The sequence below is a fragment of the Hermetia illucens genome, chromosome 3, assembly GCF_905115235.1.
Source record: "Hermetia illucens chromosome 3, iHerIll2.2.curated.20191125, whole genome shotgun sequence".
Lineage (NCBI taxonomy): Eukaryota > Metazoa > Arthropoda > Insecta > Diptera > Stratiomyidae > Hermetia > Hermetia illucens.
Genome location: NC_051851.1, coordinates 56,955,656 through 56,975,240, shown reverse-complemented (window position 1 = coordinate 56,975,240; position 19,585 = coordinate 56,955,656). Strand labels below are relative to the sequence as shown.

The 19,585-nt window shown below is 39.2% G+C and overlaps 2 protein-coding genes across 5 annotated transcripts in view; one reads left to right on the top strand and one right to left on the bottom strand.

The window, feature by feature from the left end:
* Positions 1-19,585, top strand: part of LOC119651000 — a 614,818-nt gene that overhangs the window by 153,252 nt on the left and 441,981 nt on the right. The gene's annotated exons all lie outside the window — the stretch shown is intronic.
* The window catches only part of LOC119650999 (actin cytoskeleton-regulatory complex protein PAN1-like), a 375,349-nt gene that overhangs the window by 11,763 nt on the left and 344,001 nt on the right, over positions 1-19,585 (bottom strand). For 3 of the 4 annotated variants that reach the window (XM_038054284.1, XM_038054283.1, XM_038054286.1), the window contains 4 exons: positions 8,165-8,517; positions 7,926-8,001; positions 2,813-3,407; positions 2,446-2,702 (listed from right to left, as the gene is read on the bottom strand). In XM_038054284.1, coding sequence (XP_037910212.1) covers positions 2,446-2,702; positions 2,813-3,407; positions 7,926-8,001; positions 8,165-8,359 — 1,123 coding nt within the window. In that variant the 5' untranslated portion in view covers positions 8,360-8,517. The remainder of the gene's footprint in view (positions 1-2,445; positions 2,703-2,812; positions 3,408-7,925; positions 8,002-8,164; positions 8,518-19,585) is intronic. The other variant, XM_038054285.1, reaches the window with a different exon arrangement.

Genomic DNA, 19,585 nt, shown 5'->3' with positions numbered 1-19,585 from the left:
CATTTTATTGTCTTGAGTTTACGTGTTGTGCTGTGCTGTGCCAAGCATTACGCGAGGAGACTTGTTAACAACGGGAGACTGTAGAGTACACATTCAAGTTCTACAGGTGTTTTGACTACAACTTACTGGAAATCTAACAGGAGGGTAGCATTTGCCAGAAATTGGTCGATGGGTCACAAACTGAGCGAAAGGGAGAGTTATATTATTTGCTGGGATCGTGGCGTTTCTGATAAGAGCATTGGTTTGCGACAGTATCTAGTCTTCAGGCCGGAATTAGAAAGTGTTGAAAGTTGCTAGTGCAGTTCGTTGCTTAGGTAAAATCTGATCTAATGCTAATCAGCGGACAATACTGGAGCAAGGATCGATAGCTTCAAGGTATCTCGACTTATCGGTTCGAGGTAATTACTTTGCCTGATTTCGATATGTATGGATAAAATTTTCTAGCGTTTACCGTGTACGGAATGAGACAATGTCGGACTTTCCACGTAGGTTGGATGCTTTGGAAGGTACCAATTTGGGCACCGAAGGGGGGATCCGTTCACCAGCTCGGCGCACTGAATCCGCGTGCGATGTGACGAAGGTAAACCTGTTGCAGCTTTTGGACTAAGTAGTGCGCGTTGAATGGCACTTCGCAGGGCGGTGACGTTGCAACTGACACTGTCGCAAATTCAGTTATGAATCTGGTAATTGCCAACCTGTGGAGGGATTATCAAAAGCTCCGCTGTTTGGCAAAACGCTTGGGACAAGGCATACACGCAAATAGCAAAGTTCACATCAGCTAAAATGAGACTCTTCAGCGAAATAAATAAAAGTAAAGTTCACAGCTTTGCAGGATCTAGGTGAAAGGGAATCCATAGGGGCTTGTCACGCCGAATATCAGAGCTCCGTGGAAACCCTGTTCACTTAAGGCTGAACAGATGGACCGTATTGTATGGACACTATTCCCTGCACATCCGGCACGGGTTGATGACAAAGTGTTGGAGGACGTAGTCTTCTCTATGAAAAACAAGAAGGCGCCAGAACTCGATGGTATCTCTGTAGAGGTATACAAACTGGTGTTCGGTTTTAGAGCAGGGAGATCTACAGTCGACGCTGTCATGCAAGTCGTACAAGCGGTTTATCAAGAAAAGGCATACTGCCGCGAATTTCGACGGGTGGTGCTCTTCGTGATGCTTGATGTCAGAAATGTCAGAAATATTGAGTAATTATCTGAGAATGCAGACTCTTTTTTATGTGGAGCTAGGGGAGGATGAAGGTAATTTAGTTAGCCTAGGAATCTATCTTAGGGCGGGACCTATGGACCGCTTCCTGGTCGATTATGCAGTTGATGTTATGGCACTTGTTTCCGGACGCACTGGCGCAAAGTAGACTTGGCATGTTGATGAATCGCGTAAGCAGATAGGTGACTGCTCATGATTTCACCCTTCAGCTGTAAAAGCCGGAGTAATCATTTTGACTAAAATAAAAATCTCAACCCTGCGTCCAGTGTCGATCGACGAATTGGTTAGAAAGCTCATCTTCTGGGTAAATCAAGCAGAAGCGGATAAAGTTGTAGATAGAGTTTGAACCTTAACGCGGTTATCGGCAAACATTAGGAATCCTATATCTTATGAGTTAACCGCGGTCGGTTCTGATCTAGGGGGCGGAGGTATGAGCTGATCCTCTTGGCAAGGAAGTGTGTCGTAAGCACCTTGGGTAAATTCAGAAATGGGCAGCTCTGAAGGCGTATGCATTGATAATGAAATCGAAGCGGAGTTTAATAAACATTGATAAGAAACAATCAAAAAAGCTAATAACTTTTACTTCATATAACAGGCGTATATACTTAACTATATCAATTAGGTGATAGTGTTCAGGGGCCACCGTAATCACAAGGCATTAGAAGCTGAGACGATAGAAGCTATAAAATGTATTTTGGGACATGATTTTAGCTACTGTAAAATATATTTTTGTTGGTGTGAGTAGAACCACATTCAGATCAAATACAACACTTAAGTTTTTAATGAACACATTATATCCACTTTGCATCCATCCTGTTGGGGTTTATATTATTATTTCATGTATAATAGATAGGATTTCAGGAAGAGCCCTCACTTATAACGAATGAATAATGGAAAATCGGAAGAGCATTTTAGTTTTCATCGATAGCTTCAGACTAACAGAGAATGTTCCCATAAATCGGATTAGTTGTTCACTTTTTGTTTCTCCCCTTTCAACTTCGAAATCAGATTCGATTTTAGGAGGTACTTTATCTAGTTAAAGTTGAATCAGGCGAAGCGAAACTACAATTAATTACATTGGAGTACGTGGGATGTATTTGAAAATTGATATTTAGACTAGGAAGTATGCATGGAAATAAAGCTTGAATTTATTATGAAGCCCTACTCTCTCTATATTTGTAATGAAACTATTATTCTTATAGATTCAATCTGAATTATTACTCACATGGTTGATCAAATGAAGAAACGGTTTGGTCTCGTGCAGGTGAAGCATCCCAAATAACTCTATCATCTTCTGGGTAGACTATTGGGTAATCGTCATTACCAAAACGATCTGCGAGGTTAGTTTTATTACCGCTGGGCATTGTTGGTACAACTGGCGCAGGTGGTGGATTGGTTGGTGGTGCACAGGCTGTAGGTGGTGAACACGGAGGGGGCAAGTAGCCTGGATATGATAATGCAGGATTGTGGTAGAAAGGATAGCTGAAAATTGAATTAGAAATCAAATTTATTGCTATTCATATGGAAAAGCTAAACGTAATAAACATAAGGAAGAAATGTTACGCTTGTATACTAAAATATATACAACCAACCTGGGTACATACCCTTGAAAGACGGGCACTGGTACGTAAACTACTGGTAGATAAAACCTACTCGGTCTTGGGAACCATGGAAAATTCGGTGAACTTTGGGGGATATAATTGCAATCAGCTCCAGGGATACTATTACTAGATAGATACTGCGGGAAAACATTTCGTTTTGTAATTTTTCCTCCTTCTCCATCTGCACTCGTAGCACTTTCATCTTGACTTCCGGGATATTGGACATCTCGCTTTTGACGTTGATGTGGATGAGTTTTCTTCATTAACGTACTGGCCGTGAATTTCTTGGATTTCTTCTTTTTGCCATCAGTATCATCATCGTCAGATAGAAGGACTACTCGAATATCATCCTCCTTTGGATCGTAATTTAATTCAACGTCTTCGATAGGGAAGTAGTCGAAGAATTTCTTATCAGGTTCAAGATATTTAAGGTTTGTTTTGCTAGCGCCTTTTGCTTTTGCTGCTATTACTGATGGCGAAGATATTTTTTCATATTCATTATCTTCTTCAGTATGTTTTTGTACATTTCGATCGCGAAGTTTTCGTTTCCGGTTTGCAGTCCAATCCTTTACGGAATTTATTGAATCTAGAAAAAATAATGAAAAGTGTATTATTATGTATTTATAAGTAATTGCGCAACAGGCCAATTTGAATCTAGGTCTTGAAGTTTTCCACACCATTTTATTTCTAGGCCATAACAGTATATTGGAAGGCAATCTGGTTAAGCGTTGCATCTGCTCCGTGTCATCATCCTGATTTATCTCAGGTACTACTCATTACTAATTGCATTACCACTAACCACGCTAGTACATGGTATTTTTTGATTCTAAAACACAAAACCAAGTAACGAGCGATAATATTTTCAAAATAGCATAAGAATTATCGTGGAAAATCAGGATTTAAGGGGGGAAACCACATTAGAATGTTTCAAGAATAGATTAGAGCAGCTATCCCAGTAATTCGTGGTGCTTTACACTTTATAGGGGTGAAAATGAGCGATTATTGAGTACCGGCTTAGAGTCCACTGCTCAGGATTTAGTCGCTTTTCTATTTATGTGGAACTAGCTCGGTTTTGAAGTCGCCAATATTGTTTTTTAATAAATATTGCTCTTGCAACCGTTCTATGAATATTCCGTCCTAAAAGTCATACAGACAGGTCGTCGATTCTTTTCAACTTGTTATATCAATGCCGGCATTTCTGCCATTGGCAGAAACAACGCTTCCCAGATATACAAATTGATCATCCCTCGATGTTGCGCCCACTAATGCAAGTGCGATGATCAGCCAGACTGAGAACCTTGGTGTTATTGGTTTTTATCTTTAGTCCAATTTTTCTTGTCTCAGTTTCCAGATTCAGAGCCATTTGGTCAAGATCCATGACTCGGTGAGAGAGCAAACAAATTTGATTAGCGTAGTCGATTTGATTGAGAAAACATAACATAGTCTATTGACTGAAATCGTTACTGTCTAAGCCACTGGTGGAATTCCTTTTCCACGGCAACAGAGCTTCAGCATGTCACGCCTACCTCCGCTCGCTATCAACTCATTACGTTCAAATTTTCCCACGGCTAATCGACAATTTGATCACGAAGACGGGCTCTATTGAATTTGGGAAGGGGGGGAACAGTATTGCACTCTGTTCCTCGGCGAGTAGACACAATAGTGACACACAAGCGAAAGTAAGCGACCTGGATCTACCGCTAATCGTGTTGTCGATCTGGTTAGATATTTGTTGCAGATCAGTCAAAACCCAGCAGACTTTGTGGTAGGTTCTGCACTCGAATTGTAGGCATCATTCTTCATTATATCGGACATCTCGATTGATACGTAACGCTGCAGAATTGTGATTCTCGTTGTTCTGGACTCGCAGTTAAGATCCTGTCAGAGATCAAGTTCTAGGTCCCTGTGGTGAGCAATATTCCGGATTTGCGTCTACTACCATTAGTCTTTCTATAGTGCAAGCATAGTTTCACAAGAGGGAAAGGAGTACCCAGAATGTGTAGCTCATAAGTTCGCTTAAGGTGGAGGAACAGATAATTTTAGAGCCCTCGATTCTGTTATCGAAGGGTGTGTGCATATTTCAGAAACTAATCATAATCTGATTCCGACAGTCATAGATCGTAGTTCTGAGGTCACTCCCTTTCCGAGGCGCTTTTGACGTTTCGATAGTAAGATAGTTACGAAATTTGCAAGTTTCTAACCCACAAGTTCAAGGCTCAAAGAGTCCAATTGTTTGACAGTCTGAATATGCTGCATCATAAGATATTCAACACTTAACACCGAAAACTGAAATCAGTTGTCCGAAGACAAGGAAGCGAAAGAGCCAGGCAGGTGGTGGTTTCTGTTGAGTTACATGTACGCAAAAAAAATACGACTTTTTCATGATTCTGGCAATCGCCTAAATGTACTAAATGCGCTTTCAATTATCTAGCGTGTGAAAAGAAGTGTGGATCATCAACATATTGCCCAAAGTATCTATTTTCGAAATAAGGGAAAGCTGTAAACGCAATAAGGTGATGCGATTGATATAGATCGACCTGCGTAGATCATACGCAAGAAGAGCATTGATATGACCATAATTAGCAATTCCATGAGTTTCATCGGAAAGAGCAGGCCAACAGGTCGCACAAAGTTTTGACCATGTGGAGAAAAAATTATTTAGGAACTCACGGAACACTCTGGGGCCGAATCCGTAAAAGTGCTCCTCCTAGTAGACCACTCGCTTTATATAAAGAAAGGCTTGGCACTCAAGTGATGGATCCGAGAGAGTGTGGTCGAAATCATAACGAATTTATTGCACCCGACGAATTCCAGGATGTATTCGTGGGGCGTGAAAATGTTGAAAATGCACACACTTTCAGAAGAAAAGACATATACTAACTGAAGATGATTTAATTAATTGTTGCATTAGCGAGTAAAATCGCTTTACATGACAGTGAACTCTCTGCCCAAGGTACAGCCCAAATACGACTGATACATGGGTGAGGGGATAAAAAGGTGTATGCAGTGTACCCAGGGTGCTACCCGCTTGGATATCAGGTGGTCGCTAGAAGACTATATGCTTATTGAAGGCGTGGTATAATGGACAGTATTGCCGTGACCTACAAGCATGTGATTCGATTGCGTCCAAAAAGCGCATGTTGGCTAGCAGACTTCTTTAACTACTGGTGAAACAGTGAAATTATAATCCTGTGGCCTGAATAATTTCGTGTCACTCACGTAAACTCGGACGTGTATGAAGATTACTTTCGGAAATTTTAAATGATCTTTAGCAGAAAACAACCCTACACTACGAAGTAATACTTAAAAGCTAGCCAAGTGGGTCAGAGTCGGAAAACCGATGATTGTTCGAGTATCTTTCAGGCATTCGAGATTCGTCTCCCGGCGTTTATTAGAATTTTTATGGTGAAAGGAAAGCATTGCATATGGTCCTGTTCTTCAATCACTTGTGTGTTAAAAATTTCGAGTTGTTCTGGTATTAGTGCAGTGTATGTGATGCATGGGATGGAGAAGCATACACAAGAAAACTGTCTAGGCATCGTCGACACAAGCGTAAGTTAGCTACCTGATACCTTACCCGCGTATTTGGAATGACATTCGGCGGCCTAGAAACATCTTTTGCTTTGCTTTTCCCGTATGTAGTTTTCTTGGATTAACGTTTGCCCCTTTGTCTAAAATTTAGAAATGCGGATATCTGTATGTCAATGTTCTCCACGAACTATTACATTGCTCCAAGCCTTCGTTAGCGCCTGTTTCCCCCGTATCATCGGTGTAATCTGTGCTGATAAAATTTAGAATGATATGTCAGCGAGCGGGCCTGTTACTTTTGGACGAACTGATTAGAGAGCGCAAGTCGCAGTGGATAGGCCATACTATATGAAAGAGTCATCAATGCATTATTGGCATAACCAAAGATTAATCGATGAGTTGGTCACTTTAGACCATGGCGCAGAACAGTAGAGGAGTGTAAAGTCCTTGGTAAATCCTGATGGGAGTTGATTCGGGAAAAGCGCTAAAATGGTAGGTCAACTAGAATTTCGTAAGGATATATTCATGACAAGGCTTTTTTAAAAATAAAAGGAGGATATTGAACTTAAGTAGCTACAAACTGATCGAAATCCTTCATTCTTCAATATTTCTTTTATTCGAAATAAGTAAGTTGGTAAACTAGTTGTTGTAGGAATAGGTATCATTTATGAAAACTTTCTCAGTTAGATTTTATTTACAATACCTTCAAACGTAAAACTTTCTTGGATAAGAAAGTAAAATGAATAGAAAAAGAACCAATTCAATGAAGTGTGGATGTTGCAGGTGTTGATATTCAGATAGATGGCTACGAAATTATGACTAGGAAAAATCATCATCATGTTAAAGTACCGATGGTGCTTCGCATTGTTACAGTATATTCTTAGATTTAGTGGCGACGACATCGTCGGACACAATGGGTTTGGAATTATGAGGATTTCTTTGTGATACACACAAGAGATAATAGTTGTTTAACCCCCCTGTCCATGGAAAACAAATATGAATTACCCAAATTAAAAATAGGATTAAGTTCTCTTTTGTGATAAATAATTAGTTCTCAAGTCTGTTGAACTTCTTGGTTAAACGAACCAAGCAGTGTTTCTTTCCACTATATATACTATGATACATCTTCATTGTGGGTCATTACAGTGTCCTTCACGTCATCATCAAGCCGGTCCGATGGTTTTCTCCCTTTATCCAGGTAATTGCTGGGCCAAAAGGTACGAAGGATCATTGATGGCTATGAATGTATTTGGTACATACTTCCAGTACCTATATTCAGTTCGACAATGATGATGGCCTGTAGTGACTCACGATGGATTTGATGTCAGAATATACGAAAGTTCGGCAATTTCACATTACTTTTAAAAAGGAAATTAGTATTTTCCTAGTTCCCAATTAACTGATGTATAATTTTTTGGGGAAAATAGAAGATGTTAAAATAGGCGGTTTTTTAGGATTGATTGCTCTACTCATAAATATAATTCGGTTCTTGGATTGATGATCATATCGTTACTTAATTAATTTTACCCTTTGCTGGTAAAAATACATAATTTCATTAGAAGTCACTGAAACATACCTTCATTATCGATTCTATTGTTGGAATGATGGTGTCTTTTGTGATGTGATAGGTGATGTACTTCTGAGTCTGAAAACTACAAACAAAAGGTTTTATTAGTTCCAACAGCATGAACTATTAAGGATCGAAGGAAATTAAGTCCAATAATGGAGTCAATTTTGTAAACAATTGATCTTTTCAAATATTTCGAATTATAAACTATTATTCACAAAATTAAGCCAAGACAAATCAGCACTTACAACATCCTCAAGTCCCGGTGGACCGAATGCCACACCATCTGCATCCCCATTGTCTGTACCAATATTCCGGGCAACAACAAGTGGTATCAGACACAATAAGACTGCATAAGTAGCCAAGGACAACGTCAAAAGAGTCTTCCGTTTGCTCGACCTCCTCGTTGAGTAGACTTTGCTACAACGGCTCCAATCCATCATTTGCAAATGTGTTCGGTTAACTTAATTTTTATTCGTTGCACAACGCTCGTCCCTGTACTTCCCGTTCTGGTCGTAATCCGTTTTCTCCTTCTACTCCTGATTTAATTTTTTTTCTCGTTCGTGTCGTTCTACAGCAGTAGCAGTCGGATTTTTCCAATCTGTAATAAAAAATGAAGAAAATAAGAAAGTCAGAGGAGAAAATGAAAATTCAAATTCACGTTCGCCTTCGTATTCGCGTTGACTGATAGCATTAATGAAAATTCATTCAAATTGTTTGAAATTTCATGGTAATTTTTCGTGTTTTGGTTACGTATCAAGTGAAATGAAAAATTCACAGAAAATTTTAAGATGGGTCGAGGTGATGGAAGATAAAATTTAAGAACTTTATGTTAATTGTTGCTACCGCGAGCTTAATTTGCTTTTTCGCTGCTATTTTCTCAGGCTGGAAATAAAAAATGCATGGGGAAATAGATGATAATTCTATGCGGAATGTCGCGAATTAAGAAACCATTTTTTTCTGTAATAAATTATGCTTTATTAATTTTTCATGGAGATAAGAGTTCAGTATGCGGCGAGCTGAACTCATTTAGAAAGTTTAGTAATCGCGTTTGAATATAAATAACAGAAAAGGCGCAGCTACTATATAATTAGATAATGTGGAGAAATCCTTGTTGTCTTTTCTTTTCTCGGATTTTATTTGCTAGGAAAAAAAATTACTAAAGAAGCAGAATCCTTTTTAATGAAAAATGGGTGCCATTTGTCGAAGCCAAAAACTACAATCTTAGAGTCACGCTAAACATATTTCGATAGTCATCTTTTTCCGGTTCGGAGAGTTTCCTGATGTACTTTCAGATGTGTTTTCTGTGAAATACCTCAACCTTTTCTTCATATTCGCAATAATTGTAGTTTACCTGTTCCTCATAGACATGTTCTACCTTAGCGTCCACCTCGATATGAATTTTCCATTGCTATTTTATTTTTATTATTTGATTTTCTTTTACTTTGTGTTTTAGTTTCATTATCACCACACTTAATGCTGTGCATGAAGATGCACACAATCATCAATGACGAAAGATTCGAACCTAATATTACGAGATTAACTATCTGACATTCAATCACTTACGTCATTGCACCGTCAGATCATGTCTGACCATTTTGAAGTTGAACTAAAAATGCCTTGTCTTCACAGCTGCAAAAGCTGGTAACTGCCACAAAAAAAATTTTCCTGCAGCCAGACTGACGTAAATTCAAACCAGACCGGCGGACCGGCAATTTGTCAGATCAAAGGAGCTTTCAACTTGGCTACTAGTGCCATTAACACTGCTATACGCAGAAACATTATATATATATATAGGATTTCAAAATCACTTTCTTATGATATTACATTATACAAGAAAGTCGAACAGATTTGGCGTAGGTATCCCAAGCGTATTTTTCATAAATATAGACATAAACTCGAGGTAGAATACAAAGCATTGCTTTCCAGGATGTTTTGCCTGGGAACGATTATCCGGCGAATTGGAGTGAATTCCCACAAAAAAGTTTTTCGGAGGAAATTAGCAGATATTAGCCCTGAGTCACTCAGTAACGTAAACCACCCAGCTGTACCGTTCATACTCCCACAATCTAGAATCAATGCCTTTATATTGAAGCATTCCAATTAGCTTCCTCGATGATAAATTTGAACTAAAAATTTCCAACATTTCATGAGCTTAGCTGAACTCATGAACTCAACCAAATACAAGATATGCCTGGCCAATTTCATGGTCAGAGCCTGTTTAAAATTTCTTCTGACAGTTTTCAGTGACTGCATAAATAATTGCTATTTCACATCTACTTGGAAAACAGCCAAAATCATTGTGCTCTAGAAAAATGGCATATAGATGTCAATAATAAGCCAATAAATGTTAGGCCAATTTAACACTATTAGCCACTTTGGGCAAACTTTTTGAGAAAGCATGGACCATTGAGGCGGTCCATCATTGCAATCTTAAAAACATTATCCCTAATCACACGGTTAAGTTCCACTTGAAATGTGAAATATAACGCGCCTTGGACTACATTCATAACATAGTGGTATCAAAACTTGTAGTAAATTCCATATTAACCCAGTCGTAATATGTGGGTTACACCTCCTCATGTGTAAACAAAATTTCCCATGAACATATAAATTACTCGAAAATGATAATTTGAATTCCGATAAGTTCCTTTGGCATTTTCTTCTCAGCGTTGGGAATGAATTCTCCAATTACTTGCCAGTAGCATCAGGAGTACTGCAAGGACCCATTTTAAGATTAACCCTCGATAATATGTTCAATAGTGATGTTCCGACCCCCATATCGTCACAAACCTCATTGCATTCGTTCAGGATATGCTTGCCTTCGCATCGAGCGAAATCACTAATCACTATTACTTGAGCTGCAGTGCAAATCTGTGCATTTAGAAGAAAATCTAGATACTTACGATCTAAGGGTATCAACAAAAGTTAAAAGCTTAAAAATGAGAATCGCAAACACTGTGGTGAGCAATTCACTAACGATCAGATACCCCTCATTCAATTCAATAAGGCACAGTGATTGACATCCACCGCTAATAGTTCATCAAAAGAACGAAGTAGTATTTATTTGGACAACTCTACCAATAGGTTAGGTTCATTTCTAAGATCCTGGCAAATTGTGAGTACCATCAAAGACACAGACCTTTTCCAGTCCAGAGGCTATGCGTGCGCTATGTAGCGTCTCCAATAAACAACGAATTGACATAGTCTCTCTTATAAGGTTTTACGGAAAACAGAATCCTTTATTTTCTGCCTGCCCAACTCTCCGTCTCCAGCCTTTACCTATTGATATAAAATTTAGTGGAAACGTTGGAAATGTGAATCCTGATACACACATTGAATTACGTCATTCTAGGTTGAATTTAAGGAGGATCTCATACATGCACTGAATAAAGGCTTGCTGTGCATCAAATTAAAGGCCCCAATTAGTACTTTCAGAATCGAGTCTCAATTTAGACACCAGTTCCGGAAGCGGGGAGTGGGGAGTTCAGAAAGGAGTCACTTAAATTTAGGGGCCAGTCTCAGAAACTACTCTTATTAGATTTCACCCGGGTTGCACTGATATCCAGCAAAGCTGTTAGAAACTTTGTTTTATTCAGATTAAGTCGCAAATCGCGCTGCCGGTGGCGATCATTTCACTTTGGACTTCAAACGTTCGTAAAGGTTGTCACTCAGCTTACTTTAAAAAACTCATCAGAAAAAAGTTCAGTATGGATTTAAAAGGCAACGCACAGCTGTCACCTACTTGCTAGGATTCACGAGCTTCATCGTGAAAATTCTCAGTGCTGGAAGACTATACTTACTCTGATTTTCCTAAAATTTTTGATCTGTTCAACCTTTGCATGTCCTCTCTTTATTAAAGTCGTATTTATTTAGAAGAGTAAATTGTGGCATTTTAGTGGATATTTTTCGGCTCACTTTTTACGTCCTCTGGGCTTCTGCAAGGCTCTGTCCTTGCTTTCAATTTCTATAAAAATATTCGTTCTTTATTTAGCTACCACTATATCCTATATGTGAGCAATGTGAACGTTTTTTCCTTTATCGAATCGTGTATTGAATGAAATAAGTCAATCAAAAGTTGATAAGCTTTCACGATAATGTTATATTATTGGACACCTTTCTATCAATAACCGTTAACTACCTCTATGGGCAACTGTCAACTTCGATTACTCTATATAATGGCTTTATATATATATATACAACAGTCGAGTGTTTAGAACGACATTGTTGGTTCTTTGCTATATGTTTCCCTCTGCGCTTACCAAGTAACGCAGTAGGTAAGTCGTTACCGATAACGATGATAAAAATTAACGGTTACAAAGTGCAACCCTTGAACTCGCTTTGGACTTGAAATGCCTCGGAGAATATGATCTTTAAGCTTAGGATTTTCTGAGATGGATTACATACTTATCACCTTTTCACATTCAGAGGAATATTCATGCCATTCCTCAGAATGCTTGGTCGAAAAACGCTTCTTTCAGAAAGCAAAAAAATTGGCTCTGCACGGGTCCCAGTCGATAATTGGTTTCGTATCTCCGGTTGAGGAATTTTCTAGTCGATTGGATAGTGAACATACAGTTTTACAGTGGCTTTCGGAATTCCCGAATGGACTTCCTCAATCTCTGAAAAGGATGTGTGCGTGAGTGTACAACAGTAAGGAATTCCCCGCAGCTTTGAGTGAGTCAACGCTTCCACGCGGAAAAGAAACAGGTGAAGTCAAGTCTGGAAAACTGCCAACCTCATGACGAAATATGAACTTCCGGAAGCATGCATGGAAGAGTCAATCCAAACCTCTGGCCTTGTGCCATCGTTAATCGCCACTTAGAACCGAAGAGTTAAACTCAAATGAACCCGAGTAACCTGGCGAAAAGGCAGGAAGAAGAGGACGTTGGCTTTGCGACCAGTGATCTCTGTAATTCAACATGTTGGTATTATCTAAATCAATAACCAACCAAAGGATAGAAACTAAAGTCAACTCAAGAAATCGAATAAGAATTACTAGGAACGGTAACGGGATTGTAGTATGGATTCTACATGTTTGCCGCTTGTCACAAGAACCCCAAACTTCTACAAATTTTGGCGGATCAAACATAATTAGCCACACCTTGGCAAGTGCGCTTATGTTTTCTGAGCAGGCAAGCAAATTCCATTTGATTTGTGTCAAAACCGACACTCAACTGGGTCGCTGAAAGCACTTGCAAACATACAAAAACCAAGCCGTTTGCGAAGGTTTGTTTCGGTGTAAAAGACTGAAAATGTAAAAACAAGTCGGGAAACCGGAAGCTGGACGCTTCAGGTACGAAAGGTTTTGTGTATTTCTTAGTACGTAGCACGTAATTCATCCATATATTATGTGAAGTATCCACTTTCGGGTGATATTGACATTCATAGTCTTCAATTTTCAAAGAAGCAACAAATTTGAGGTATTATAACTTTGTTAGTAATAGTGCGATTTCCACCAAACTTGGTAAGATCATGCTCTAGACAGTCAGTCTATATCACTGCATGGTACTAGGATGAACTTAAGGGGGGTTTCTAACCAATTACAAAAAATTGTAGTAATATACTATTATTAACTTTATTTAAACAGATATCGGCATGGAAGGTATTTCGAAGCCCAGGCACCATATAGTGGCAGCCTCCTGACTTTTTTCAGATTTTTCGGTTTGGTAGTTTCTGAGAATGGCCCCCTTAAAGAAGTGATCACTTTCAACCCCCCGCGCTCCCCACCCTTCCAACGAATGTCAAAACTAAGATCTGCTTTGAAAAGTACTAATCGAGTCCTTTAATTTGATACCCCACATGACTATATTTGATGAAAAAAAATTTTACACCCCCCTTTTGCATGTATGGGGACCCCCCCCCCCTTAAATTCGCCGTAAAAGGATGTAATTCACTGTATGTGTGAGCGTTCACAGTTCCCGCCTTTCTACCAAATTTGGTCTCAATCGCTATAACCGTCTCCGAGAAAAATGTGTGTGACGGACAGACAGACAGACAGACAGACAGACGGACAGACAGACAGACAGACCGATTTGTGTAAACACAAAACCTTAAAAAGGCGGCAAAGGCCAAACGAAATTATACAAAAGGTAAAAGATCGCAAAAATAAATATATTAAAATGATAGAAATAAGATAACAACAAGGAATATCGGAAGCTAGGCACTTCGAGTATAAAGTTATAGTATTCATCTTGTGTGAAAAATTTCCTATGCACGTTTTTCCATTCAAAATATTCTTTGATACATATATCCAAATCCATATGAGTTCACTTCACTTCATGTTTTAGATTGCGATAAATTCACGTGAAATACAAAACTTTGATATTCTATAACTTTCAGAAAATACTAACCGAGCCCTTTCATTTGAGACCCACCATGATCATATTCTGTGAAAAAAATTGCACCACCCTTTCAATAGATAAGGAACCCCCTAAAACTCAACACTATGGCACTTATATAAAGGGATTCACGGACCACATCTTCTCACCAAATTTCGTGACAATAGCCTCAACCATTTCCGAATAAATGGGGAGTGACAGGCGGGCTGACAGACAGATAAAGGAATCGATTCTAATAAGGTTTTGTTTTAGACGAAACCACACAAAATTATGTAGATAATTAAATGAATAAGATAATGTAAATGTCTTAGATCTTGTTAGAGGATTTCTTTTCATTTTAGCATTCACATCATCCCGAAGGGAAGGAAAAAGAATGTTAAAGTCTTCAAATAAATGAAGGATGAGGTTGTCATCCCATATAAAGAAGGAATGTGATCTATGGCGGACCTTCTCTCTCGATCGCATCACTCGGGTCCCGGGTCTCAATTAGTACTCTTCAAGGCCTCAGTTCTCACATTTGGTTAAAAATGGGGAGCAGCTGGAAAGTGATCATTTTTTTTACGGAAACATTCTCGGAACCTACTTACTATGTGATACCTAGCCTCCAAAATACCGATATCTGCTCAAACGAAATCAGCAAAAGTAAATTACTTATTTTTTTAGAAATTAACTGCAAGCCCCCTTAAGTTCACATCGTAATCATAGAATTCTGCAGTAATGTAGGCTATAATATAGCATGGTACTGACAAAAGTTATAATAGGTCAAAGTTGTTGCTTTTGTACAAATTTACTGCACTTTAAAGGTACGACCCTATTTACACTGTGCCACGCGACACTACATTTAGCATAACTGCCGCGACAGCCAACAATCAATTGCATGTTTTGACGTTTTAATAGAGTGATATAAACCAAAACTGAACAGCGACGTTAGAAAAACAGAGAGAAAAGGAATGTCAGAGGATATTATATAGATAAGCAAGAGAAATTAAACCCGAGAATCAGGCGGGAGAAAGTATCATTAGGAAGTTCAACTTCCAACTATATTTCATGGGTAGGGTAGGTACGTATCAGTGGCCGCTCCGATGAGCCCAATTAGCGCTGTGGTGGGCCGTTTTGATGCACAAACTTCTAAGACAGTGACTATTATTATGGGAGCAGAGAGGCAGAGTCTAGGCGGCTCGGATCTTCAGAACCAGCCAGTAGCATTCACGAAGGAAAGCAGCTCTCTCACCATGCAGCTAGAAATCTCTCTGAGGTCCCCAAAGAATGGTTTACCCAGTGTCCGCGGCCTGATTCTAGCTAAAGCTAGGCGATCGCAGAGAAAGTGCATGAGAGTTTCCTTTCCTTCTCCGCAGCTTCGGCAATGCGAATTGCAGTCTGGTGGCATGGTCCCCTGTGGTCCAGTTCCCGTGCAAACCGCCGTAATCTTGAATGCATTTGCACGCGTCTGGCACAGGAGCCCTCGTGATCGGGCTATATTTAAATAAAAATAATAATCGTTGGCGCAACAATCCATATTGAATCAGGGCCTTGAAGTGTGTTAGAGCACTTTATTCAAGACCGTAACGGTACACTACAGTAGACTGTAGGAGACAATGTGGTCAGCATTGCGCTCGCTTATTACCTTGATTTGACTCAGGTACTCATTCACAGCTGAGCCGACTCGTATCCGACGTCAAATCACGATTCAAATCCCGCTGCCACCAGTGAGATTTGAACCGTGACCTTCCATATGACAGCCTTGGGTTCTAACCACTCAGCTATCCGGACACGCTATGTTATAAGCCGGCCAAATCGTCCTTGACTTGGAACAACTTGTAAGCCTTCGCAATTTTAGGCCCGCCGCTGCTAATAGTGGGGGTAGACTCGGCCACCGACAGCCGCCAGCGGAACACCGACTGTATTCACCGAAGAGCTGCCAAAAGCAGAGCCGCGCCTGGCCAATCCGTCAGCCCGCTCATTCCTCTCTATATTCCTTCTATGCCCGGAAACCCAGAGGAGGGCGACCTTGAGCGTGCCGCCCAGACTGTTCAGTGCGTCTCTGCACTCTGCCTACCAGCACGGAAGATGTCATCGTTGAGTACGCCGCTTGGCTGTCGATCAGAATGACTATGTTACGCTTGGGGTTCGAATCTCTCTCCAGCCATCGTCAGACTTCCAATATCGCCAGTACTTCCGCCTGGAATACACTAGTGAAATCTGGGAGACCATACGATTTGGATACACTGTGTGGATTAGAGAAAACCCCCGCGCCAACTCCACAGGCCATCTTTGATCCGTCGGTAAAGAATACTGAGTCATAACCTTGCCACACGCCGCCGGTCTTTCACTTTGCCCTGGTTGGAAAGTGCACAGCAAAGTTTCTCGTGAAGTTCAGCTTGCGTGTGCAAGTCCGTGGTGAATGTCCAGATTTTCCGAGATACTTTGTCTAGGATGTTACTGTGGCGGAGATGCAAGAGTACATTGTGAGCACCTGCCGGGCAGGACTCGGAGCCCCAGTAGCACCTTCACACGCGGTTTTTTGAATCTTATTAAGCTTCATCCTATTATATTTTTTCTCAAAGCCTGCCAATATATTTCATAGTTTTTAATTTTTGTTCTAATATTTTTTACTATAAGTAAGAAGTAAGGAAGAAAACGATCAATTACCAACTAATATGTTTTAACTTTTATTTCAGGTAAGATGCTTGCAGTGTTAATCTAGATTTTACTGTGTAAGTATGATCATTTGATGGAAGAACATCAATTCTACGAATCTTCTTTAGGCTTTATTTTCGATTATCCCCGGAAAATTATAAAAAAAAATTTTAAATTTAGAAATTTTTATGATAAATTGGAATTGGTCTCATGAGCTGATTTCAGAGAAATGAAAATACAAGTGAAGTAAATGAACATTGCCGTCATTGTATTTATTATAATATTTAATAGAAAATTTAATTAACCGCAAAGTTTCACCATATACACTTCGCAAAATAATTTGGAAGTTCTCAAGAAAACAAACAAATTCCCTCAGTAATTTAGCAATTTCATTTTACTTCTTAAACTTGTCTCGTTCCAAACTCTAGTTCTAATTAAGCGATGTCCTCTGGTGCCCGTATGTATCTGGTCACTGATGTTATTCTCCTAGCGGAAGAACATATTGCGGTATAAATTTAATCAAGGAAAGAAATTATCTCACAAAAATTGAGGCGGTTTATATAATCTTCGATATTTGGATATCTTCGAGAAGTAAAAGAGTACGTTGTCTTCAAAATTTCCAATGATAAAATCTTTTGAAAATTATAAATACTCTATGACACCGCATACTGTTGTAGGAAGGAACAGGAAAATTCAATTTTTCAGCAACAACTATGACAGCTTGCAACAGGATTTAATTCAATCGAGATCAACCGGGTCGATAACGATATATATCGAGCAATTGTCGACATCTGTTGCCAGCAGCAATCGTTAAGTGTTTTTATTTAAGCTATCAATTGAGAATCCAAAAGTAGATCCTGCTATCTTCAGGAAGGATGAGATACAACATACATGCCAGCATGACGTAGCAATTATTTGTCAGGTTGTGTATTTGAACACAATATCCTCTCTCATCTCTGGTAGTAGATCGTCTGGGAGTCTTTGCGTATCGAACAGTGTTTCAAAAACTTGTTCGCTGGCAAATCAAGCGAGAATTATGTTCACAGGCTCCAACTTGTACACATGTTAAATTGTTACTCAAAATTCTAAGATAAATGCATTCATGTCGAAACTATGTAGGTGGCCAATAACATCATTTCCAAGCACTCCTTGTTTTTTCCATTTGAATTTCGCAACTATTTTCAGAATGATGTATCCTTTTTGGGATACATGTCGCTCGCAAATCGCTCTTAGGAAGACTCCTTCCAATATCTAAAAAATAACAGAATCCATTTCGAGGTACAGCATTGAGTGGCAGAATATACCCGTACCTGTCTGCTGCTTTGGCAGGGAGCCGACAAAGTATTGATGTCATCCGTGTCGACATATCAGCAGAAAGGTATAAATTTATTTTTCACACCAACTTGCTACTTCAGCTTGGATGGGTTTTCCAATTGATGATGATACAAAGATTTATATAAGTTCAATACTTTCCACGGTCTACATAGTGCATATATTGACGATGAAAGAAAGTGAAGAAACAGAATAAATGGAGAAGCTTTATGTTTCTTCTTAAATTGAAAGGCAGATTGATATCTTTACCTTTAAGGTAGACAGAGTAAAAGGTGAACCTTCTCAGGAGAATAACAGAATTCTACAGTGAGCTGAGTCACTTTATATTGAGAATTGAATTATGCTTTCAGGTTGCGGATGATTTTCAATATTTTTCAGGGTGAGTCAGCCGTAAATACCGGAATGATGTAAGATGTAAACTTTATCAAAGCACTTATCACCTTTACAGCATTTTTACTCAAATGAGTGAGAGAATTGCCTATCAGTTGGTGACAAAGAACTGAAATTCTGTTCCTGGAAAATAATAAAAACGTCAGTATCCAAGACAGTTTGATTTACTGTATGGCGTGGAAATATATGTACAATAGCGCGTAAAAAGTATTGAAAAGTTGTGCACTAAAACCATTGAAATATCGTAAAGGAATTGAGGGAACCATTCGAGTCAACGAAGGTTGCTTTTTTTGGACAACTTATAATGTAATATGAAGTCCTCCTATAATTCTAAGTTCTTCTCAAATTGGCCAAAAACTCAAATTATCGAGTAAACAAAGCCCAAAACGTGAAATTCTGTTGTGGCGCCCAATGTGGGTTATCAGAAAAATAATTTTATAAAGGGACACTTCCTTTAGGAGAGAAACCACCTAATGAGGTTTCCAGAGTCGAATTTTGTTTATTGCATAAATCGTTAATTTAGCTAGCGAAGAATACACTGCAAAAATGTCAAAACAAAATTCCTGTTCCTTTAGACTCTATGTGTGTAGTACCGAGAACCCAAGAGGTAGTCGTAATTTTATAAGGTTATGTAAATAGCGTACCTATAACTACTTGGCTTCAGTCCATTCTAGGAATGCACTTGTATTTGCTGTAATTGTATTTCGGTTGTAATTGAGAGTGAAAAATGTCTTCAGCTGTGAATAAGTACTTGAGTCAAATCAGGGTAATAATCTTTGGTGAGCGCAACACCTGTAGTGTACCGTCACGGGCTTGAATGAAGTGCCCTTAAACACAGCAAGGCCCTGATCTAGCTGCATTTTTTGTGCCAGCGATTATAATTATTATTTCCGAATTATCACAATCTCGGCAGATGCCGGATTTTACCTAATACTGGCACTAAGTGCCAAGCATTTAGGCTCGGACGAT